The 24,524-nt window shown below is 35.7% G+C and overlaps 1 protein-coding gene across 6 annotated transcripts in view; it reads left to right on the top strand.

Moving 5' to 3' along the window:
- Window positions 1-392: 392 nt before the first annotated feature.
- MYSM1 (Myb like, SWIRM and MPN domains 1) overlaps window positions 393-24,524 on the top strand; it is a 38,982-nt gene continuing 14,850 nt past the window's right edge. For 5 of the 6 annotated variants that reach the window (XR_009049717.1, XR_009049716.1, XM_057712365.1 and 2 more), the window contains exons 1-12: window positions 393-467; window positions 4,043-4,118; window positions 5,635-5,705; window positions 8,026-8,103; window positions 8,197-8,220; window positions 9,338-9,416; window positions 12,209-12,307; window positions 14,420-15,189; window positions 18,844-18,974; window positions 20,097-20,200; window positions 21,410-21,487; window positions 22,924-23,012. Coding sequence is in view for 4 of the 6 variants with exons in the window: in XM_057712365.1 (XP_057568348.1) it covers window positions 403-467; window positions 4,043-4,118; window positions 5,635-5,705; window positions 8,026-8,103; window positions 8,197-8,220; window positions 9,338-9,416; window positions 12,209-12,307; window positions 14,420-15,189; window positions 18,844-18,974; window positions 20,097-20,200; window positions 21,410-21,487; window positions 22,924-23,012 (1,664 nt within the window). In the remaining 2 variants the exon portion in view is untranslated. The remainder of the gene's footprint in view (window positions 468-4,042; window positions 4,119-5,634; window positions 5,706-8,025; window positions 8,104-8,196; window positions 8,221-9,337; window positions 9,417-12,208; window positions 12,308-14,419; window positions 15,190-18,843; window positions 18,975-20,096; window positions 20,201-21,409; window positions 21,488-22,923; window positions 23,013-24,524) is intronic. The other variant, XM_057712376.1, reaches the window with a different exon arrangement.

The following is a 24,524-nucleotide window of genomic DNA, read 5'->3' as shown; positions in this document are numbered from 1 at the left end:
AAAATAAAATAAAAATAAAAAAAGAAAGAAAGAAGACCAGCAGGTAAGTGTCATTGTTGCTACCTTCACAGTTCAAAGCAGGTCTGATTTGATCTTTTCAGCACTCTAGATATTTATCATCCCTGTATTCAAATTAGTGGGGCGCCAAAAAATTTATGCAAGAGCACAAGCTCTTCAAAACTCAAGCCTGGGCTACTCGCCAAGGTCTTCACACATCAACAAAAGTCAAAATGACCAAACCCCAGGTCTCCTTTACACCTTTTTCTCGGAAAGACGCACCGCCCCGGCGTGGGCGGGGCTGGCGGAGGCTTCGACTCCGCCCCGTGACGCACAGGGTCCCGCCTTCAGGCCCTTCACCTCTCGCGGGATCTCTCAGGAGGACGGCTGGGGTCAGGGCCCAACATGGCGGCGGAAGAGGCGGATGTGGATGTCGAAGGGGACGTGGTGCCAGCGGCGGCACAGTCTGGGTGAGGCGTAGAGACCGGGTCTTGCAGAGTCGAGGAGGGCGCAGATGTGAGGAGGGTATCCTGTAGAAAGGCTGCGGTTCCGGCAAGGGCCAGGAGAGCGGAAGACCATCCGCTGGGCCAGGGTCTCCTAGCGGCCAGGGACTCCTTGGCGGCCTGGGAGACACCGCGCCCATCCCGCTGGTCGGCTCCTCCTAAACCCAGTGGGCGGGTACCGCAGGCTAGTGTCCGACGGCCCTTTCATCTTTTACCGGAACGCGGTGAGGGCGCCTGCCGCGCCTAGCACATTGCGCACTCTTCAGCAATTAGACTCCTTCTTCCATTACTGCCACCTCAGAATCCACCCCCTTGCCACCGCCCAACAATAACTAGGACAAGGGCGGCCCCTGGAAGAGACCCGAGCTTCGGGATTTTTGTTCCATCGCTTGCAGGCCCTGTGACCTTGGGCGTGTCGTTTTATCCCTGCCGGCCACCGGTTTCCTCTTCCACGTAGGGATAGTTGTGAAAGAACTTCCCGAGAGGCAGCGTGACTTGAAGGAAAGGGGCTGGACTTCAGAGTTGGACAGCTCTGGGTTGGTCCTGCCAGTTACTAGCAGTGTGACCTTGGGCATTAGACAGCTCATGTGTTAGCTGACAATCATGTTGTGTATCTCGTACTGTTACTGTGAAGATCAAATGAAATAATTATGGGGTGTGCTCTAGTATAAGGTAGGTGCTCTGTAAATGTTGTGTTCTTTACCATCCCACCGAGAATGGTATTTTGAGGACCCAGTGGGGGGGGGGGTCGCAGTCTATTATCAATTCCTGCAGAGCAGGCTAGTGTGATTTTAAATAGCAGCCTCCAGCTTGAGACATCTAGCTCTTTGACGCCTTGCTTGCAGAGAAAGAAATTGATTCGTGCTATTTAAAAAATGTGCTTTCAAAATCTTCTTTTAGTAATGGAAGAGGCCTAGACTGGTCAGGAATCGGAACACCTCAGTTCTAAGCCGGCTTTGTTGCTTGTAACTATGAACAACTTCATTAGAAGTCTCTAGGTTGAACCATTTAAAATTGCTAATCTTAGACCATTTTTGACCTATAAAATAGCAATTCACTAACCTAATAATAGTGCCTCTATAAATTGTGGTAAAGAGTACTAACATTCTGCCCATGAGGGACCAAGATAGTGGGTTTAAAGTTCTCCTGAATGCTAAAGCACTATAAAAATGAGGAGTAACTGAGTTCATTTAGTCATCCTCCCTCAAATCTTTAGGCAAAGCAGTCCAGGTCTGTACAAATGAATAGGAAGTCTTTAATAACAATCATTGTTCACATTTGTGTAGATCAGGTTAATCTTGACCAAGTGCTTTTGCATGCATGATTTCATTTACTTTTCACAGTAAGTCTATGAAATAAATGGGAGGGATTCTTTTATCCGCGGTCCAGAGAGAAATGGGTTGGCCTTGGAAACACTAAAGATCATCTGAGAGCATTGGCTTTACCCCTTTTGCATGGGTCCTTCTTTATTTTTCTGATTGTGTTTTATTTCTCTTTTTCCTTTTTCTTTCCTTTCTCTTATTATTCTGTTTGAGCTCTAAGTGTACTGATGGCACCTGTAATCATATTAGTCTCATGCAACCAGTAACAAGTTATTGGTTCCTGATGGTCAGAGCCATTGCCTTACACAGTGCCACAGAGCATCATTAACATTCTGTTCTGGTGAAAGTTGCTCCCTGGTGTTGGGGCTCTGATCACATGGAATTTGGTGAGAGTGAACACTTAGGTGCCCCTCTGAATTGTGTGGTTACAGCTGATTATAACATCTGTGGAACCCTTGAGGATTAATTGAAAACACTCTTTTAAGTCCTTGCTAAGTGCTAGTTACCAAAGTTAGAAGATGGCATCGAAATGTTTTGGTTTCCCGTCTTTCTCATCCTCCATTTTTTTTGCTTCTTTAAATCATAATGTTCCAAGGGATTTTTGTCACTGAAACTTCTCACTAACCACATGGTCCCTCTCTCAAGACTTAAATTTCTGTTAGGTGGACCATATGAAATTTTCCTATTGTTCCACCATTTTTGACCTACAAAAATGACAGTTTAAGTTCCACCTAATACACGCTGATGTTTCCGTCTGTCACCAGCATAAATCTCTCTCCAGAGCTTCAGATCCATTTATCCAACTCTCTGAGTCTATTTGCACTTGGATGTTCCACAAGCACCTCAACCTCACTTTACAGAAACTTTCCTTACCCAACCTGCTTCTCCAAGTTCCCTAGTTCAGTGAGTGGCACCATCCACCCAGTCATGCAAGGCACAGACCTAGATTTTATCCCTTTTCCTTACCTCTCTCTTTCTGTCAGAGAGTCTGTTGATTCTGAGTATCCTCTTAAAAGTGTTTACTTCTTCCTGTTCACACTGCTTATTCTTTAGGTCTAAGTTAACTGTCACCTCTCTCTAGTATCTATATAATCACTCCCTCTTAACCACGTCTTATCTCTCTGACCCCCTTCTAGTCTTTTCTGAAGTTAGAGCAGTCTTTTCTTATATCCAGATCCAATCATGTTATTCCCTTCAGTCCTCAGTTGGCTTTATTAACTCCCAGAGACCTGTGTGATCCATGCCCCACCTATCTTGTTCATTCAGTCATTCAGCAAATGTTGATTATCGTTTATATGCCAAGTCCTGGGTATGTAGCAGTCATCCAAACTAAGTCCTTGCTCTCATAGAACTAAGATTCTTATTGGATGAGACAGTAAACCTTATAAGCCAGGTGGAGATAAACCTGTAGATAGGTTTTTGCAGTCTAAGAGGTACAAATTCTTTCCACAGACTGGGAAAAGTCAGTAACTAGGAAACTTTATAACTTCAAAACGTACAGAAGCAAATATTAAATTTAATTATATCACAGATTGGGCCTCCTCAAACTTAACTATTCAGCCTTTTTCCATATGAAGTGAACAGTGTGACTTTAGAGAGTTCTAATTAGTGAAAAGAGTGAGAATTAAAGTTTAATCCCCCATGGACGTAGAAGAGCCCCCCAATAACCCAAGTTTTTTTTTTTTTTTTTTAATAATGTGAGTTGTTATTAAAATATCACATTTCTTATCTCTTCACTGTGCTGTCCTCCTTTGAGTATTTTCTTTTGATTCTTCTATCCTTGCTTTTTCTTCATTTTGAGGGTAGTACTGTTGATGGGTGGCTTTTATGCTTTAGATATAACTAAGAATTAATTGTAAAGTTGAATTCCTGTATACATATGCATATTCATCAAAAGAAATCTGAAGTATTGGTTCATAGCCACAGAATATGTTGTGGTTGCTATTTGGGGGTATTTTTTCCTTCATGAAATTGTTTATTCTCAGGAAAAAGAGAAGTGAACAGACTTGATATTTAGCAATTGAAATAGGGTGGCTTAATGCCATTATATATTTCACAGGTCAGAGGTAGAACAGGCATCTGCAATGTTAGATCTGTTAAGGGGAGAAAGGAACTAAATATTTGCTTAACATCTGAAACCTGCCAGTCACTGTGCTGGATAAATTATATTCATTAACTGGTATAATCTCACTTTCATACCCATTTTCTTAATTATTACAGAAGTGATGGAAATACAGCATCTCTTTTACAAGATCACTATCTTGATACATCATGGAGAACTGAGAATGGTCTTATTGTAAGTATTTTATGAAAATGTCAGGTGCAGTAAGCTATTGCTCAGTACCGGGAGTACCTCTTTTTTTTTCTCAGCAGTCACAGAGGTAGTGTATTGAAACCTTTTTCTTAACTTAAAAATAGAAAGAATTTATTCTTTCTTCTTTAGACTTTGAAAAAAATGGCCTTTTGGGAAACAGCTTTGGAGCCAGCTAGATTTAGGTATGAATCAGTGCTCTACCACTTATCAGATTTGTGAACCTCAGTTTCTTCATCTGAAAAATGGGGATCGTTGCATGGTTCATTTCTTTACTTAATGGTTATTTATCGAGTAGTTACTGTGTGCCAGACACTAGGCCAAGTGTGGGGGATACAACTGTAATCAAGACAGACTTGGTACTGTTCTCAAGGAACTTATATCTTAAAGGGGAGTCAGGTGGTAAACAGGTGGACGAATTATAGATCATGAAGGACATAAGCAAGATGCTGACTGAGAGTAACAGGGTGGAGAACCTACTGGAGATAAAGTTGGTGAGGGAAACTGAGGAGGTAACATTTACGTTGAAAATAGGAGTAGATAAGTGAAGAGTTGAGGAAAAATATTCTAGGCAGAATGAATTGCAGCACAAAGGCTCTGGTTGAAACCAGTGTCTAGAATATAGTGGGAAAGGGAAGGGGATGAGAGCTGTGACAAAGTTGGAGAGGCAAACGACAGCTCTGTCATACTTGTAGGAAGCAAGAGGGGAATCAAACTAGTTAAGAAACATTTGTAGGAATCTAAGCAAGATTTGGTAGTGGCTTAGCCTGAGGTTGTGGCAGAAGTTGACAGATTTAAATTGTTTGGGAGGTAGAACTGCTTGGTATATTGGGTATGGGGATTGAGCAAAAAACGAATTCAGGATGATTCCTGGGTTTCTATCTGGAATAGCTTGGTGACTAGTAGTAATGTTTACAAAATTGGGAAAGTGGGGGAGAAGCAGGTGAAGGTATGCTGTGGTGAGTTTTGTTTTGAATATGTGAAGTTTAAGAAGCGTATTAGATATCCAAGTGGAAATTTTGAGTGAGTAGTTATAACAGTCTAAATAGAACTTGGAGAAGAGACCTGGGCTGAAATTTTTTAAGTTTTAAGAGTTAAAAAGGAGTATGATTATTTAAGGAGAGATGGTGGCTTAAGGGGAGACAATTGTGGTGAAATTTGGAAGTGGGTGAAGTATCTAGCAGAGTGCATAACAGCTCATAGTTCCTCATACAGGATAGCCATTATTACCTTATCATGGGTAGGAGCCTGAGCCTGGGAGTCCACGGCTCAAGTCTCTTCTCTCCTGCTTGAAACGATAGTGCGTGCCTCTGTGGGTGCACCTGTGAAGTGGCAATGCCTGTCTCATAGCATTATTGTCGGAATCAAAGATGTGGCTGTGTGCTCAGTAAATGGTAGCTTTATTATTTGTAATCATTGTATTACTTTGTATTTTCATTTAACAAAACGATAATTTCAAAAAGCAGTAAATAAAAAAATTTATTCTTCCTTTTATTAATAGCCTTGGACTTTGGATAGTACCATCAGTGAAGAGAACAGAGCTGTTATTGAGAAAATGTTGTTGGAAGAAGAGTATCCTTGAATGATTATGAGGAAAGTAGAGATTTCAGGGTTAAAAATCCATAAATGCAAAACACTGTTAGTTACTAAACAGATTTTATTTGGCCCCCAACTGCTAGTGTATAATGTGTTACCTACCTATTCTGTTTTATTATTAAGTCTAAGATCTGACTCAATATTTTTGAGTGTCTTTTGTTTATACTGTCTTAATATTGAGTAGAAATTGTAGAGCGGTTTTTTTGTGTTGGTTTTTTTTGGGGGCCGAGCCGTGTGGCATGCGGGATCTTAGTTCCCCGACCAGGGATTGAACCTGTGCTCCCTGCAGTGTAAGTGCAGAGTCCTCACCACAGGACTGCGAGGGAATTCCCTACAGGGTGTTTTAAATCAGCTAGACTCTTTAGTCGAAGTCCAAATCATTGAGTCCAAACCTCCATTTTCAGTTATATGAGATTTTAACTTGTCCAAGGACACAGAATTAGAATAGGTAAAAGTTTTCACTTCTTACTCCACCAATTTATAGATGTTAGTGGGAGCAATTCAAGTAAAAAGCACAAAACAATAGAATGAAGATTTTTTCCCCCTAGAAGTTGTAGGTCCTTATTCACAGTTCAGCCACTGGCTTCTTGTCCTTATTTCTTTCATGTATTTATGATGTTTGCAACTTAACTTTTTTGGGACTCCATTTTCTTATATGTAAAATGAAAGGACTGAACAAAAAGATTTCTGATTTTCTGTTTTATAAAGATTATTAATATTACTGTAATAAGTAGTGAGTGGTTTATTTTCAATTCACCTGTTTCATGGATTTTTATCTCCTTTTTAAGCCAGAATCTGTTCTTTTATTCCCAGTTATTGCTATGTTGTTTTCAGGGTGTCCATGTACCTTTAATTATCATAGTTTAACCCTTTCTTAGGCTTCCTTACTCTTTAACTCTCCTCAAACATTACAGTTATAGCCTAGATCATTGTTTTTCAGAAGAAAAATAGTGCAAGTCACATATATCATTTACAATTTCTAGTAGCCACATAATTATAACATTTTAACCCAGTATATTTAAAATATTATTTCAGCATTTAATCACTATATAAACATTATTGTGATATTTTGCATTCTATGTCTTATACTCTTTGAAACTCAGTGTGTATTTTATACTTAACAATACATCTCAGTTTGTGCTAACCACATTTCAGATACCCAGTAGCTACACATGTGGCTGTTGGCTAATGTATTGAACAGTGCCATTCTAGATTGATGAATATTTAAGTAGTCACTGGTTCACTTCCAGATTTGGAAACAAAATGACGAGAGTAAAAGCTATGTGAGCTCTTGGAGGACAGGAATAATGTTTTCTTCTATCTTTGTCCTCAGCACCCATTACCTAGCATAGTACACAATACACAATCAATATTTGTTAAGTGAAGAATATCTCAGACTGATCTAAAAGTATTGCAGTATAGGCGAGGTTTAAAAAGTCTGAGAGGGGGACTTCCTAGGTGGCGCAGTGGTAAAGAATCTGCCTGCCAATGCAGGGGACACAGGTTCGAGCCCTGCCCTGGGAAGATCCCGCATGCCGCGGAGCAACTAAGCCCGTGTGCTACAACTATTGAGCCTGTGCTCTGGAGCCCGTGAGCCACAACTACTGAGCCCATGTGCTGCAACTGTTGAAGCCCACACGCCTGGGGCCCGTGCTCCACAGCAAGAGAAGCCACTACAATGAGGAGCCTGCACACCACAATGAAGAGTAGCCCCCGCTCTCAGCAACTAGAGAAAGCCCGTGTGCAGCAACAAAGACCCAATGCAGCCAATAAATAAATAAAATAAATAAATAAATTTATAAAAAAAAAAAAAAAGTCTGAGAGGGAGACTCCCTGGTAAATTTGACCCAAGCGTTTGTTATTTTTATTAGGGATGAGAGCAACCCTAAACTCTTCTCTGTTACCTTCAGAAATATGAAAGCAAATACTCCTAAATTACCCTGGACAACCAATCAGATTCATCTGTTACATTCTCCATATGTATTAGGAAAAAAGATTTAAATAAAACATTGAGGATATGTCTTCTCTTAGCCACTTCTAATAGGGAAGATGAGAGAAACTAGCATTTATGTAGCACACATTTTGTGCAGATACTGTGTATGTGTGACTTCACACGTAGTATTTAATCTATATAGCAACCCTGTGAGGTACAAACATTTTTACCATAATTTTTGCAGACCTGGTTCAGCTAGGATTCAAGTGTGACTTTCATGAGTGTGTGAGTGCTACTTTATATAAGTTGCATAACAGTTATAGGACTTTATTATATTTTAAAAGTTCCTTAATAATTACACAGGTATTATTTATCCAAAAAGTCACTTTCAGGAAAATTCTGGCCTGATCAAAAGGAAGATGATAAAAAATACATGAAGAGGTAAAATCAATTTATAATACATTTAAAAGTCTGAATTGTATTTTTAAAAACTTCTTCACAAGCTTCCTTATTTTCTTTTTTCATGTGGTGCAGTCTGCAGAAAACAGCAAAAATCATGTATGTACTTATGTTTTATATTTTAAAATCTTTTGATTAGTTAAAACTTACGAGGAAATTAAACAAAAAGTTATAGTTGGCCTATGGAAAAGCCCTCTTGACCTTGGGTTATACAAAAATATAAAATCAAAATTTCTTGTACAGATGTTGGAATGTTATAAGATGATTTTATTATGTTATTTATTTGTTGGAATTTTTTATACATAGGCAATTTCATTAGACTATGGAAAAGGTGGTTTTCTAGGGACTTGTGGGGAAATTTTTTAAAGCTGTCCTTTAATATATTAGGAATTGACTTGATTTCTATTGCCCTGTCAGTTTTCAGTCATTTCAAACAAAAATTTAATTTGAATTTGTGGCTTTCAAAAATTATCTAGAGAAATTAAATATTAACTGTTTTATAAACATCCTTTCCCTATAATTGAAGAAAGTTTGATGTTATTTAGTGCTTCTAAACTTGCATGTTTATAATCCCTTAGAGGGTAGATTTCCAATTACCAAGAATTTGAGCACTGAGAGACTCTGGCTTTTGCATTTTGCTGAACAGACAACAGCAACCAAAAAATGAAGTCAATGGAAAGATTAATGGTTTGCTTGAATTAAATTAGTGACCTTCATCACTATTTTATTTTTAATTTCTTAATGTCCTGCATTTCAGAAGCAATAAATGTAATGTCATGGTATTTTTACCTCTTTTCTGGCTTGATATTTACATAGATTTACATAGCAGAATCAGATGATATTTCTGGAGCCAATTTAAATTCTGACATGCCTCTCAGGATTTGGAAATGTATTTAGCTTGCTGCTTTGTGTCCAGTGTAAGGAAGCCTATTTGTTATCACATTGACTTCCTTTGATGTCTTTTAGTGTTATCTTCACTCAGACCCAAGGATTATGTCTTTGGGGGCCCTTATCATTCCTGAGCTAGAGAAGTATATGAGACAGGGCAAATCTGTTCCCCCAGGTGGAGGCTGCAGCCTTCTTCTTCTTCTCCTCTTTTTAATTATTAGACTCAAAAGTATTAAATTTAGCCCATGGCTGTCTATAACCTTTAGCTGCGTATATATGGACTGTTCCATTTCAGAAATTTTTTTGCAATTCCTCTTTTTCCCCTCAGGGTACACTCTCCTACAAAACCAGCCAGTTACTCAGTAAAGTGGACGATAGAAGAAAAAGAGCTGTTTGAACAAGGGCTGGTAAATAGAGCAATTTTTAATTTATAGTAAAATAATTCTAGAAGCAAGTATTGATAGAATTATAAGGTTAAATTAATTTATAGAGACTGGAAATTTCTTTTTAATTATAGTGATCACACCTATAGTTTTCCTGTAGTTAGTGATGATGTTTGTAATGTAGTATAAGAGAATTCCTTTTAACTCATACCTAAGTTACCAAAATATTAAAATAGATTTGAATCAATATTTTAGATAGTTTTTCACCCCTTTTTTGGTATTAATAAAATCCAAGAAATTGTGTTATATCTGCATACATGACACCAACTACCTGGCTTAAAAGGCAAAATTATTTAGTTACCTGATCTTTTCTCTCTTGGGAAAAAAACTTGTATATTTGGAACTGCCTGGGTGATCAGCTGAGTTTTTTTAAAATTCAGATATTTGGCATTGTGCTCACAGTCTAAATATTTTAGTGGATGTAACTGAAGGCCAGAAACATTCCTTTTGCATGAATGTTTCACTGAGATCTATTTAAATGTCCACAAGTTGCATAATGGAAAAAAATATATACACAAGTTTCTGATTATGAGAAAACTCCTTCATATAATGAAGCTTCACAAAATATGCAGGAATTTTTTTTAACTGTCAGTAGTAGATTATATCTTTTTCTTTAAGGTACATGTTACCCAGTACTGTACTAATTAATTTTGAAATTATATGTATTTATATATTACATATGTAGAATATTTATATAATGTTATGTAGGATTCACGAATGCAAGTTGAAACATCATTGTTAATATTTCTACAGATGACAGGAAATAAAATGTTTGTATTTTTATAGTTAACATCACCATGACATCTGTGTTCTGTGATGCTTTATATAAATACATAAACTATTTTGAGGGTTTTATCTCCTCCTGAGAGTTTTCTCCTGTACTATTGATGGTTTTTATATTGGTATTTTAGTCTGTTACATGATTATCATTTACATAATTAATTAACCAGTCATTTATTTAAGATTGCTGACAACTTTGATGTTTTGTTCATTACCGAAGATCAGAATACACACACACACACACACACACACACACACACACACACACACACACACACACACTAATTGGTTGTGAATTTTTAGGTTACTATTGTCGACTTTGGTGGTAGTTATAGTGGCTTTATCTGCATGGTTCAAAATTCAAATGGTACCTAAAGTTTTAGGATGTTAAGTCTCCCTCTGACTCCTGTCTCAACCTTTAGTTTTCTTTGCCTGAAGTAACCATTGTCATCTGTTCTTGTGTATCCTTCCAGAGATACTTTGTCCCTGTAAAAGCAAGTGTCCATTTATTTAGGTACATATGTAGATATCTCTATCCATCTATCTATAAGTAGATATTTTAAACCTAGAATGTTTTCCCACAAAAGTACATGGAACCATTGGTTGTATTCCCAGCCTTTTTAACCTATCACTGTCATTTGCTTATAGACTGAATTCTCTCAGGCTTGAGAGAAGGAAATTATGTGCTACTGAATGATGAAAGATTTTTCCTTCTCTGTCTTGTCCCTTTACTCTATTTTTAAATTGGTGAATGTTTTCTTTGCTCCTCTTGCTAGTTTCCCCTCTCCAATTTTCATAGTGTCCAAGCCCCTGCAATACTAACTAGTCAAACTTTATCCAGATCTTTCCTACTTCCAAAAGTGCTCCATGCTACCAAGTTACCTATTTGCCTTCATCACACAATACAGATAAGTAAATCTTCAGTAAGTTGATCTCAGTTAGATATTAGTTAAGAACAATCTTAAATAATTAATTTATACTTACTAATCATTTTCTCAGAAGTACTTTCAGTTTTAAGAAATGGTCCATATATCAGATTTTCTAATGAATACCAGAAATAAGTGTATAAATTAAGATTATGTCATTTAGGTCAGAACTTTGAAAATGATTTACTGCCATAAGTCATGACTATCTGACCTGTAAATCTGGCCCTGGGGTCAGCTTCTCTGAGTTGTTAAGAATTCTAAAAAAAAGATCGTTGAGCTACTTTGGGAAGTAGAGTATATCTTCTGTTAGAGATAATGTAAAGGAGACTTATGTATCAAATGATAGGCTTGATACCTAAAAATCCTATCTAGCTTTACAATTATATCGCATTCCTATCTGTACTTTAAAACACACCAGAGCTCCCTCAAGTTCTCTCCCTGCACAGCTTCAGTGTTAGTAGGTACATAGCCTTTGACAGTGCAGGGGTGTAGGGAGGTGCTGGTTGCAGGTTGCTTCATTTGTGATTCACTCTTGTAAGTCAGTTTACTGTGATATCTGTATGGTGTAAAAGTATCTGCCTATGGAACATGTAATGAATATTGTAACAGATGGAATCTGGGTAAAAAAAAAATATTTTGAAATTAGTGTTAGAACATATTCAGTTAATTCTGTAATTGGAAAATATAACCTGCCTCCCTTTCAGGCACTTTTTTTTTAAGTTATCTTAAATTTGGAACATCATAATGTGCAGTATTAATCCATACTGTTAGGAATACATGGAAGTGATGGGTCTTCATTTAGGTAGCTATAAAAAGAAAACAAATTTCTAAATCATCTTGGTCTGTTTTCAGAAGTCAAGATTTGAAAAGAAGAATGTGGGCTTTGATTTTAAGAGTCTTACGTATATATCTATAGATATATATATCAGGCTTCATTGTGTGCTTTAGAAAATGAATAAAGATAGGGTTTTGTTTTTTTTTATATGACAGTAGTTAGGAATATTAAGCAAGCTAATCAAAAGCTATTTCTTTTCCATTTTGATAACATAGGCTAAATTTGGCCGAAGGTGGACCAAAATTGCAAAGCTAATTGGAAGTCGCACTGTTTTACAAGTGAAGAGTTATGCCAGACAGTACTTTAAAAATAAGGTAAGCAGAATATAAATATCCTAATGATAATATTTAAAATAAATAAAATTAGTAAGCAGAAATAGTTCTTTAATTCAGACATTAAAGTCTTAATGATCAAAGTTTTTATAGTGAAAGTATTTTATACCCGTAAAGTACCCTTATAAATGTTTGTCTTAAAAATCTCAAAGCATATCTTCAATGTATTGAGTATTGCTATTTAATAGGTATTATTATGTTACTCCACTTAATTTCATGCAGTTAAATAGGACAAAATATTAATTGCTCAAAAACATCCTATAGAGCAAATAGTATTCCAAAGAGAAAATCTTAGAGGTCATTGTTTCCTGGAAAACTTCTTCTTAAATATCTGCATTAAACCTTGAGAATGATTAGAGCTTTGGGGCCAAAAATGCTAATATGATTCTGAAATCTTTTTAATAACAATGAAACTTGTATTATAATGCAAGTATTAAGAAGAATTGTCTGAAAACTTTAATAAATTTCAGTGTTGAGAAATGTACAGTTATGATCTAGTTGCTTAGTCTTTCAGGTTATTTGTGCTGTGTTCAACCACGTAGCTTCGATGTTTAGAATTTTTCTAATACGTTCTGCTTGAGTTCTGGAAACATAATTATATAGAATTTGAAAGTGTCTTAAGTGAAATTTGGTGTTTTCTATTAATATAAATAGAGTTGACCCTTGAGTAAAATGGGTTTGAACTGAGCAGGTCCACTTACATGTGGATTTTTTTCAGTAGTAAATACTACAGTACTGCACGATATGATACAGAATTGCAGATGTGGAGGAACTGCAGATACTGAGGAACCATGTATACGGAGGGCCAACTATAAGTTATTTGCAGATTTTCAACTGTGTGGAGGGTTGTTGTTCAAGGGTCAGCTGTAATTGGTTTTACCCTGTATCTAAGATTTATCTAACTTAGTGTCCTTTGGACATAGAAAGTAAGTAATGGAATGGATTAATCATAAATCAATCATCTGCTCCCTATTTCAGTCAGCAAAAGACAGCCTGCTTAAGGTTAAGGTATTATGGAACAGAATAAGCCTTCTTTGGTTATTCTTACTCCTATGCTTCTCTGACTAGAATATGCAGGGCATCTTGTAGTGTCAGTTTTATTCAAAGGCTTGAGGTGAAAGGGTACATTTTAATATTAAAAGAAACATTAACCTGTAATGAAATACAATGCAAAATTGTATCTAAATTTTTAAGCTAAAAACAGGAGACTTCAAATAAAGTAGCAAGGTTGTTAAAGGCAATTTCAAGCTAAATGTCCAAATCTCTTTTTCCCTCCTGCTACCCTTTCCTTCTCCTTTGCATAGTAAGCCAGTTAACCTCAAATACAAGATCCTGGGGTTCTGTTGTGATAAAGGATCTGTAAATAATCTTCTCTTTGGGAGCTGTCATCCCTTGGGTATGTTAGTCATGTATAGGATTTTTCAAAAACTCTGTATGTAACAAAGACTTTATTTCACATCATATATACTCATTGACATTTATCTTCTTTTTCTTATTGCATAAGATATTTATGTGTAATAGCTGATATGATAGATAATTTCATGCCTTAAACTATAAGCTCTGTAATATTGGAGCTACATTAAATGAACCTGCAAAAACCAGTTTGTTTCTATTGTCTTTGTATTTAAATGAAAGATGATTTTAATTTACTAAGAAAAGATATGTAAGATGGACTCCTTTAACTAAAGGATTTTTTAGCGTTATAAAAAATGATCAGCTGAGGTATCAGACATTCTGAGAAATAAACCTTTGCAGATATCTTAGAGAATACCTTGTATCATCGTTGTTGGTTCATTCTCTATGGCTGATTTGAGCCAGATTCTTATTTTAAACTTAATATTGAAAATTAAGTATGATTATTTGATTACTAAAAATCTCCAGACCATGAGTGAGTCAAATATATTTATGGAAATTTGAAATGATGATCTTTCACATTTAAAATGCAGTTGTAAACCCTTCAAAGAAAAGTGCAATAAAGGTATAATATACCATTGACATGTACTCAGTTTAATAACTTTGAATCCTATTTTTTGTGCCAGTGATTACATTTTAAAATGCTAATATTATAGAGGTTTTGTCTTGATTTTTAATAAGGTAAAATTAGATGGTCCAGAGAAGGAAACAGCAAATCAGAAGAACAGCAGTGGTTTTCAGGTGAAAAATGAAGATGAAGGCACAAAGGCATGGACACCATCAGGTTTAAGGGGACGTGCTGATCCCAACTTGAATGCTGTAAAAATTGAAAAGTTATCTGACGATGAAGAAGTAGATATCACAGATGAGGCAGATGAGTTGACGTCTCAAGCTCCCCAAAAGAATCTTAGCAGTGATCTCTTATTAGACATCTCTAATAATAAAAGTCATGAAACCAGTAAAGGAGAATTCACAGCTTCTGACAGCCAGGAAGATCCCATTTCTAAATCTCCCAAGGAGTATCTTCAGAATATAAAGCAAGATGAGATGGAAGCACTTTCAAGCTCAGGAAATACAGTTTGGACTGAAAATCACATCAGTGACCAAAAATCATTTGAATTAAATGGTCAGAAATGTAATAAACTGATGAAAAACTGTGATAAGCATGATGGAAGGGGAATAATAGATGATGCCAGGCAGTTACCTTCTCCAGAGCCTTGTGAAGTTCAGAAAGACTTGAGTGATAATGAATTGCTTTTTCATTCTTCCTGCCAAATGGAGGAGGAGAATCATGAGGAAGAAGAGCTAAAGCCACCAGAACAAGAAATAGAAATTGATAGAAATATCATTCAAGAAGAAGAAAAACAAGCAATTCCTGAGTTTTTTGAGGGACGCCAAGCTAAAACACCAGAACGCTATTTGAAAATCAGGAATTATATTTTGGATCAGTGGTAAGGAAAAATTGTATTTTAGATGCTGTTTTAAAACTTATGATATTCTAGAGTATTTACCTAGGCCTATGCAGAATGTAGTATTTTACATTTCTAGTGTTCCAGAGAGCTTTAACATATTATATATTTCAATAAGCAAGACTTATAATTTCTCGCAGTGAAATCTTGAAAGTTTTGATAAATACTGTCATCTGTAGCTATCTTAACCCATCTGTCTGTTCTTTAAGAGTCTGTGGTCTTAGAAGAAAAGGGATAGATGATTGCCTCAGGAAGCAGTTTCTTAGGACAATGTTAGGAAGATAGAGAAAACACTACTGCACTGGATAAGGGGGAGAATGTCTTCCTTAGTTTATGATGTACTTTGAAGTACAAAGAGAGAGAACTTTGGTGACAAGGATAGTATCATTAAATGTGGCTAGATTTCAGAAACCATTCTAAATATCTGCCTTAAGTGCTTTTCAGCTTTGAACTTGTGACATAATGTGTTAATAATTCCTTCATCAGGATACAGGAATTTTTTGATATATTAAGTTTACCCTCTAGATTGTCAGTGCGTTTTATTTGAATTACTTACTGAGGGATGGAGAACAAACCAAAAAACCTCCCACCTTATTAGCTTAAGTGCTCTGAAAGTGATTTGCATTTTTCATAATAGTTTAATTAAGACATAATCAAACATTCATAATTGCTATTGCTTCAAGAGATATCTTTACAAGGGCTTCTGCTGTAACTTAGGAAGATTACCAAAGGAAAACAAATAACCAGGCTTATTAAATCAGCAGCTTTCATTTTACCTACACAATATTAACTTGACATCTAAGGATAGCCCTGTTCTAGAAGGAAGATTTTTTTTCTTGTTCTTGACTCTTTGTTATCTTGCACATGGTTGAGATTCAGAAAATTCTAGCTGAAGGTGGTGTCAAAGTAAAGAATACCTATAAGGAACCACTCCTGACATTTGCATAGTGTTTTGTGGTTTACAGAAAGCTTTTCTCTATCATCTGATTCCTCACAACAATCCTGTGAAATAGGCAGGTGGTATTTTCTCTATTTCATAGAATGATCTTGAGGTCAAGAGAGGGTTAGGGAGCTGCGTTGGGTTGTACAGACCAGCTGCTGACAAAAGAAGGACTTCAGCTCAAGTCTCGACTCTGTAAATCACTCTTTCCATTATTCCACATTGCCTAATTCACACTATTGAAAAAGACAGATTAAATCTCTGTTGGTATCTAATTTTGTTTTTGGAAATAAGAACATGAATGGCCAAAATTAAAGTACTTCAAAACAGTGACTAACTCAAAAGTGTTACTTTGAATTTTGGATTTATGAGGCAGAATAATTTATATGGATAGCATAAATTGTATGGCAGTAGTTTCCTAATGCCGTTTGCCTTAGTTCATGAAACTGTTTAAATATTGCTGTTTCAGTATGATGATTTAGTGTGAAAGCAAAAAGGAATGTTTTGAACAGGAACTCAAACCTCTTCTCTTCAGAAATAGAGTGTTTAGAGACCGGAGGCGGTGTTTCAAAAAAAAAAATAGAAGAGTTAAAGTTTTAAAGATAAAAAAGGCCTGCTAGATTTGTTTGTTGCTAAAAGATCCTTTCCGTAAAAGCACATGCAAATGACTCCCTGTTTAGGGGAATATTTTCTTAAAATAGTAACCAGTATCATTATTGAATACTTACCAAATGCCATGCATTGTATTTAAATCATCTCTAGTCCTCTTGACAGCCTTGTCCTCATTTTACAGATCAGAAATATGAGGTTCAGAGAGGAAAAGGAACTTATTCTAGGTCACATTAGGTGAAGGTGACCTAGAGACTGCAGTCTTGACCCGTTATTTTCACGCTTTCAGCTCTGGGCCTTGACTGACTTTTCATGCTGCCTTGAATGCTTTCCCCTCATCAGATCTTGCTTCCTCTTCTCTCAGTTCTGCTCAAGGGAAATTAGAGGCCTTCTCTGACTACCCTGTGCCTACAGTAGCGAGCATATCTCCCTCTCATTCTTTAACTGCATTTTATGTATCTTATAGAACTTAGTACCACTGAAAGCACTGTATTTTTATTTGTGTTGTCGCCTCCCTCCCTACCCCTATCCCCCATGATAATATAGGCTCCATGGTCATTGTTCATTGTTATATCACTAGTGCTTAGAACAATGCCTGGATACAGACGCAGATTGAAAGAATGAGTCATCATTGTATTATAAACAGATATTTGTAGAGGCCTTAACATTTGTTCATTGCTGTACTTAATACTAAGCTCTTTGTTTATAGCCTTACGATTTGGATAACCTTTAATTAGACCAATACAGTTTATAGATGCGTACAGTTCTTTGATAGCTGGGTATACCATGCCCATTTCAGCTTTCTTGCCTTCATTTGCGTAGTTTTTTACCTTTCTTTCAAGACACACTGAAATCTCTTTAATGGAACTTCTGATACCTTCCCACATCCCAAATTACTTTTTACCCTCCCTGAACTTCCATAGAATTTATGATTTTAAATGTGGTTTCTGCTTAGGCCCTCCCTAAACACCCTATCTAAAAGAGTCTGTATCTATTTGTCCTATTTTATCCCCTTACCTTTCTTACTGTGTCTTCCTAGTGCATACTGCTGCCTGACAATATAGTATATATTATTCATTAATTTATTGACTGTTAGAATGTAAGGTCTATAGGTTCAGAAACTTCAGATTCATCTCTGTATCCTTAGTGCCTAGAACAGTGCCTGGTGTATAGACCACAAAATAAATATTTTTAAAGATTGATTAAGGAATACCTGTGTCATATGATGTATCTAAATACTTGGTTTATAAAGTCTGTGTTTGAATCTTGTCACTTCCTTAAGTAAGTGCTTTAATCCCTCTCACCTTTTTGTTTCGTTGTCTCTGAAATAATAATAAAATCTACTTTGTAGAGTTGTGTATAACCCCTAGTACAGCATTTGTTATAAGCACTCAGTAATTATTTGCTTCTATTATTAAGTTACTTAAACTTTATGCTGTACCATCTAGCATGGTACAGTAAGTATATTTAGTAAATATGTGTTTTATTATGTAAATGTCTAATTTCTTTCATAGTCTTGTGCTTTTCTTGATTCCTTTAGAATGCCCTGTAGTATCTGTTTCTGTTTTCCACTGAGAGCACTTAATATTTACTGGCATAATGATTAAAAACTAATAGAAAACTTTTAAGTACTTATAAAGTAACTTGTAATTAAAAGATGTTGTCAGCAAAGTAAAAGTAGGTGAACCTAAGCAATGTATTAAAGATTTGAATGTCTAATACTAAATATTTTCAACATATTATCAAGTGCCCTTTTTATTCAAAGATTCAGGCTTGCATTTGGATCTGTAGATAAATATGCTCAAACTTCACAGTTCTGGGAAAACTGAAATCCATTGAATTTAATATTGGGAAAGAAATGATACTTGTAAAAATCACACTATACTTATAAGTTACTGTATCATTGAAAGATATTTTATTTCAGAAAAGAAAGTACACTTGGGTATTATGTTTTAGTGTTGTATTTACTACACATTTACCTATTGAGGGGGGTACATTTTTCAAATATTTCAAATATTAAAAGTTTCCCCCAGAAATCTTCTTTTATGTTTTTATTTATCCAAAATAATTGTACTTCCATCTCTTAGGGAGATATGCAAACCGAAATACTTAAATAAGACCTCAGTACGTCCTGGCCTGAAGAACTGTGGGGATGTTAATTGTATTGGACGGATTCATACATACCTCGAGTTGATAGGAGCAATCAATTTTGGATGTGGTAAAAATAAAAACCCAACAACATCTTTTACTCAACATTTTTTATCCTTACAGCACCCATTAATTTCTTTGGTAGTTAGAATTCAAGTAGATTTAGTATAGATATAGAATACAGAAAGATGCTATAACGTTGTAGAATAAATGTTATTGAGATTTTGTTTTAAAATAGATTTCTGTTGATAAACTATATTTCCTTTTAACCTGCATTGAAAATCGGTGGTGTGATTTTAAAGGAATAATATTCAGTCTAAGTGGTAGAAATGATTTAAGGATGCAGTTCTTTGTCAAGTAAAAGTAATTTCATGAAAAAGTCCAATCAAAGCCTATTTGATTTGGAAATGCTTTATTGATGCTAGAAATACTGTCTTGCAATGTTTAAATGAAGAAAATAATTTATGAGCCTCTACACTTAAATGTAGTAAAAGTGCCAAAATATTTTTCATGAGAGGTTTCTTTCACCTTAGTTTTTCTCAAATTTAAGCATATTTTTAAATGTATTCTGCTCTTTTATTGAATTAACATGACAGAATTTTGAAGAAAGATAATAGTTATAGTTGCAAAGTGATAATTAGAATCTTGTAACCCATAGTTTTGAGAGGAGTATATTCTGTATTCTGTGCCTATTGAAAAGACAACCAGAAAACATCCTGTCAGAGATTATTTAATTTCATGTAGAGGTAGAATTTACAGTCTGCCCTGGGATCTGTCCTTCGTTTCAGTGTTCTTGTTTGCCCAAAGCATGGTATTGGGACTGGCTTTACAGGAAACTAAGGTGTCCTAGCTTCCTTAGCCACTAAAAGAAAAATGAAATCATGTTTACTGTATTAGACTTCCAAAGTTAGCAAAGTGGGCTTAGCACTCATTTAATCAGAAATTAAACTAATGACCCATTTCCTAAATGTTTCATTTTATTGAGATTTCCTTATAACAACAGCATTACTTTTAGGTAAGAACTACCAAGTAGCACATCAAATATGTATTGTGGAATAAGGTAGAAGCTCAGATATTTAAAAAAAAAAAAAAAAACTTAGAAATTGGCTTATAATTGGTAGTGTAAATGTCTTCCTATTTAAATGAGTTCCATAAAATAATAGATTGTTTTGTTTTTCTTGGATTCCAATAGAACAGGCTGTATATAACAGGCCACAACCAGTTGATAAAGTACGAATTAGAGACAGAAAAGACACAGTAGAAGCATACCAACTTGCCCAGCGTCTGCAGTCTATGGTAAGCAGTCCCCTCACTAAGTGATCTCTCCAGATTGCTCCTTACCCTGTTAAGAAAGATATACCACCTTCTCTTCAGCTGTTTAACAAATGGCCATCTAGTGGAAGACATGTTTTTGCTTTTATTTCACCCAAGCCATTCACCTTTCTGGTTTCCATTCAGTTTCATGTTGACTTATAAGGCAAAAAACAAACCCCAAAAATCTAAAAATTTACTCAAACGCTGAAGTGGTCTTAGACTGCTATGTTTTGATACCTGTATCTAATGTATCTTTTAAAACTATACAGTTAAGCTTTTTTTCTCTTTCATTTGTTTTTTTGTTTGCTAAAAATTCTTACTGTAAGGTTTAGCTTTTTGGAAGCACTATCCAAAATATTTTAGCCTTTATTTTTAAATTCTTGAGGTTAATGTTTTACAGTATTTTAAAATGCATGCATCTTATTTTAAAAATAAGTGATCCAACAAGTCTTCTAAAAGGCAGAGTCACATTGTGGTCTTGTTGGCTTTACTAATAAAATAGGTTAAATTGGTAATAGGTAAGATAAATGGAAAAAAAGTATAGATTATAGAGTAGGTATTTTTCTCAGTATTTAGGCTATAAAGCATTTCTGTCTAGTTTATTTTTTTAAGAAAGGATGTCTTCATATGCAGTTGCTGGAGTTGCAGCTAGTCATACACTGGCTTCTGGCAGCTGGTCCATTTTAAAGGCTTCAGTATTGATGTTTACAGAACTGGATATTATTAATCCAGTCAACCAACTTTATGGTTTTTTACTGTTTGTATTAACTAGGCAGTCTTTTCCTAAGCCTGAGATATAATTATTTTGCTTTTACTTTTCAATATTATACCTCTGGCTGTGTGTTCTTACAAGTTTTCTACCACAGAGTCATTTTCACGGTGATTGTTTTTAGTCCTAAAAAATATTCTTGCCCTAGAGTTGTAACTCCCAAACGGTGAAAGGAAACGAAAATTAAAGGAGAAATTGAAAATAGAATTAAGAAAATCATCACTGATTTATTTCTGAGCAGTGTGCTAACTATTGAACATAAATTAATAAAATATAGTCAGTCATTGCTGATCAGGGATTACAGTATTTTAATGGAGAAATTGAATTTTAGAAAATTATCATTTTGGTTTTGTGTATTAATGTGCTGTGATTTCTCCAAGCTAATCTTGTTACCTTTTGCTTTATTTTTAATTTCATCACAGCGCACAAGGAGACGTAGGGTCCGAGATCCATGGGGAAATTGGTGTGATGCAAAAGACTTAGAAGGACAAACGTTTGAGGTAACTTTGATCCCTTCAAATGACTCAAAAGTGAACTTTGCTTTGTCGGTATACATTTGTATATCTTAATGTCACATCACATATATTACACTTTTTTAATATGTTTATATATAGGTCTCTTTCCCATGTTACTTTGTCTAGAAGTCATCAGTGAAAAACAAAGAAGAAGGCATTGATGGTGCAGTTAACTAGGAGTTTGACTGATTTTCAGTACTCTGATTATCTGTCTCTACATTCTGGTCTCTAGCTCCAGAATATCTGCCAAGGTGCCAGGAGGTTGTGCCCTGTTCATTTCAATAAACAGTCATTGAATGATGTTCTGATATACCAATTAAAATATTATTCCAAGCATGAGACATAAATCGAATTACAAATATTAAAGTGTTATTTCTACTAACAAAAATTATGGTCCGAAAAAGAAACATAGGCAGTGAATATATGTCTGTATGTGCGCACATGCTTGTGTGCACGTGCACACACGTTCTGTACATATATAACTTGTTTGGGAACAGCCAGTGCAGTCAAATGGAAAGAATGTGTGTATGTGTACTTACTGACTTTGTTACCTTGGGTAGCTGTACCGAATCTCAGTTTTGTTTATGAAGTATGGATAATAATACCTCCCTCAGAGATTGTTGTGAGAATTAAGTGAAATAAATGAAATAAAATGTATGAAGGTCCTAATACTCGGTACTCAGTAAGCCTTTGTATGTACCAGGTAGTCAGTAAATATTCTCTTTTTTTCTCTCTTCCCCATTCACTGCCCCAGTCTCACACCTGAGCATTATTCTAGGTACAACAATTAGTAACACATGGTTCCTGCCTACAAGGAACTTACATTTCTGTGGTAAGTTCTATGAGATTGGTCCCAAGGTCCTCCCAAAGGGTGTGATCAGGGAAGGTTTCACAGAAGATGTGATGTTTCATCTGTGATTTGAAGGATGAGCAGGAGAATCTCAAAATGTGGAAAAGTAGATGAGGGAACTCCAAGCTGAAGGAGAGGCATAAGCCAAGGTAGAGACATAGGAAAATAACTGACATATTCTGGAAAAGGTACATAGTTCATAAGGGCTGGAATATAATATTGATAATAGAGATGAAATGAAAGAATTATTTTATTTTATATTTATAAAGGACTTACTATGTCAGACACTATTGTCAGTATTTTAGAAACAGTAACTCACTTAATCTTCACAATATCATCATGGCATTGTTATTATTACTATTATTGTTCACATTTTAAAGATGAGGAAAACTGAAACACAGAAAGCTTCAGTAACTTGGCCAGGGTCATCCAGCTAGTAAGTAGCATAGCGAGGCATTCTCTCTGCAGAATCTGTGCTCTTTAGCTTTATGCTGTGATGACTCTGTATTAATTTTCCCTCTCAGTGGTTGATGGACTTTTTGATCAGATGTTATTTATTTATTTTTTTTAGCATCTCTCTGCTGAGGAGTTGGCAAGAAGAAGAGAAGAGGAGAAATGCAAACCTGGTAAATCTTCAAAAGTGCCAAGACCAACAAAAAGGTATAGTGTAACGTTAAATGGTGTGATTTTTTTTTTAAACTTATCACAAATGATTATAAAATATATGGAAGGGATATCTGATATTGCAACATTATATTGTCCACATTAAGTTTAAAAATATTGCTGAAATTTTTTACTTCACTGGTTATTAATTTGGGAGACCTTGAGCAAAAGTTTTAATTTGTTCATGTTCAGTGAATGTAGGCTCCAACATGTGTTGTAAGGGGGCCTTGTTTATGACAGGTGGTCATTTAACTCCTCAGACATTATAACAGGAAACCTCATGAAATGACTAGTTCTCTCTTTAATTGGTGCTGAATGTTAGAGAGGTTTTTTTTTTTAAATAATATAAAATATTTAACTTGTAACACTAAGAGTCACCAAATAGGTTAAATGCCTTGACTTTCTAGACTGTCATTTCCTGCAGATGACCCATGAAATAGACTGTAGTTTTGTCAGTGTCCCTTTTAAAACAAAATATCCAGGAATGCCACTTGGTTATTTTCAATGGAAAGAGCACTGATATTCAACCGGTTGTATGTCCCTGGGTAAGTTACATAAAGCCTTTATAAGCCTTGGGCCCTTATTTAGAAAATAATAACTATAATAGCTAACACAGTTAGCTATGTTTTAAGCACTCCACATATATTAACTCATTTAATCCTCATAACAACCCTGTGAAGTAGTTAATATAATCACTCTCATTTTATATATGAGGAAACTGAGAGGCACAAGGAGGTTGTATAATTTGCCCATGCTTGTTAATGGTGGTGGTGTGATTTAACTCAGGCATCAGAATCCATGCTCCTGGACTTTCTAGGTGGCGCAGTGGGTAAGAATCCACCTGCCAATGCAGGGGACACGGGTTCGATCCCTGCCCCAGGAAGATACCACATGCCTTGGAGTAACTAAGCCCATGTGCCACAACTATTGAGTCTGCGCTCTAGAGCCCATGAGCCACAACTGTTGAGCCTGTGTGCCGCAACTCCTGAAGCCCATGCACCTAGAGTCCATGCTCTGCAATGAGAGGCCACCGCAATGAGAAGCCTGTGCACCACAATGAAGAATAGCCCCCACTTGACACAACTAGAGAAAGTCTGTGTGCAGCAACGAAGACCGAACACAGCCAATAAAATAAATAAATAAAATAAATTTATAAAAAAAAAAAGAATCCATCCTCCTAAACATTACATTATGTATCACCTTTCTAAAATTAAAATCAAAACTTAGGGTTGTTGCAAGAATAAATTAAATGAGATAAACTATGTAAAAAAATACAGTTGTCCATAAGCTAGCACTCCTCATCTAGTGTCCAGACGTTTGATTTTCTGAATCTAAATGGGAGACATATATAATTTTCAAGTCATTCTTCCTGTTTGTCAGAATCTTCTTGAATCCAGGTCCACTTTTCTCATATCAGCCTTCTTAGCTTTGAATCATCAACATTTCAATAAGCTTGCCTTTTCTACCATTGATCACTGATTAAAGTGTTTAACTGAGATAAATGTAAAC

This window comes from Hippopotamus amphibius, chromosome 1, assembly GCF_030028045.1.
Source record: "Hippopotamus amphibius kiboko isolate mHipAmp2 chromosome 1, mHipAmp2.hap2, whole genome shotgun sequence".
Lineage (NCBI taxonomy): Eukaryota > Metazoa > Chordata > Mammalia > Artiodactyla > Hippopotamidae > Hippopotamus > Hippopotamus amphibius.
Note: the sequence above shows the minus strand (reverse complement) of the source record. Positions and strands in the feature narration are given on the sequence as shown.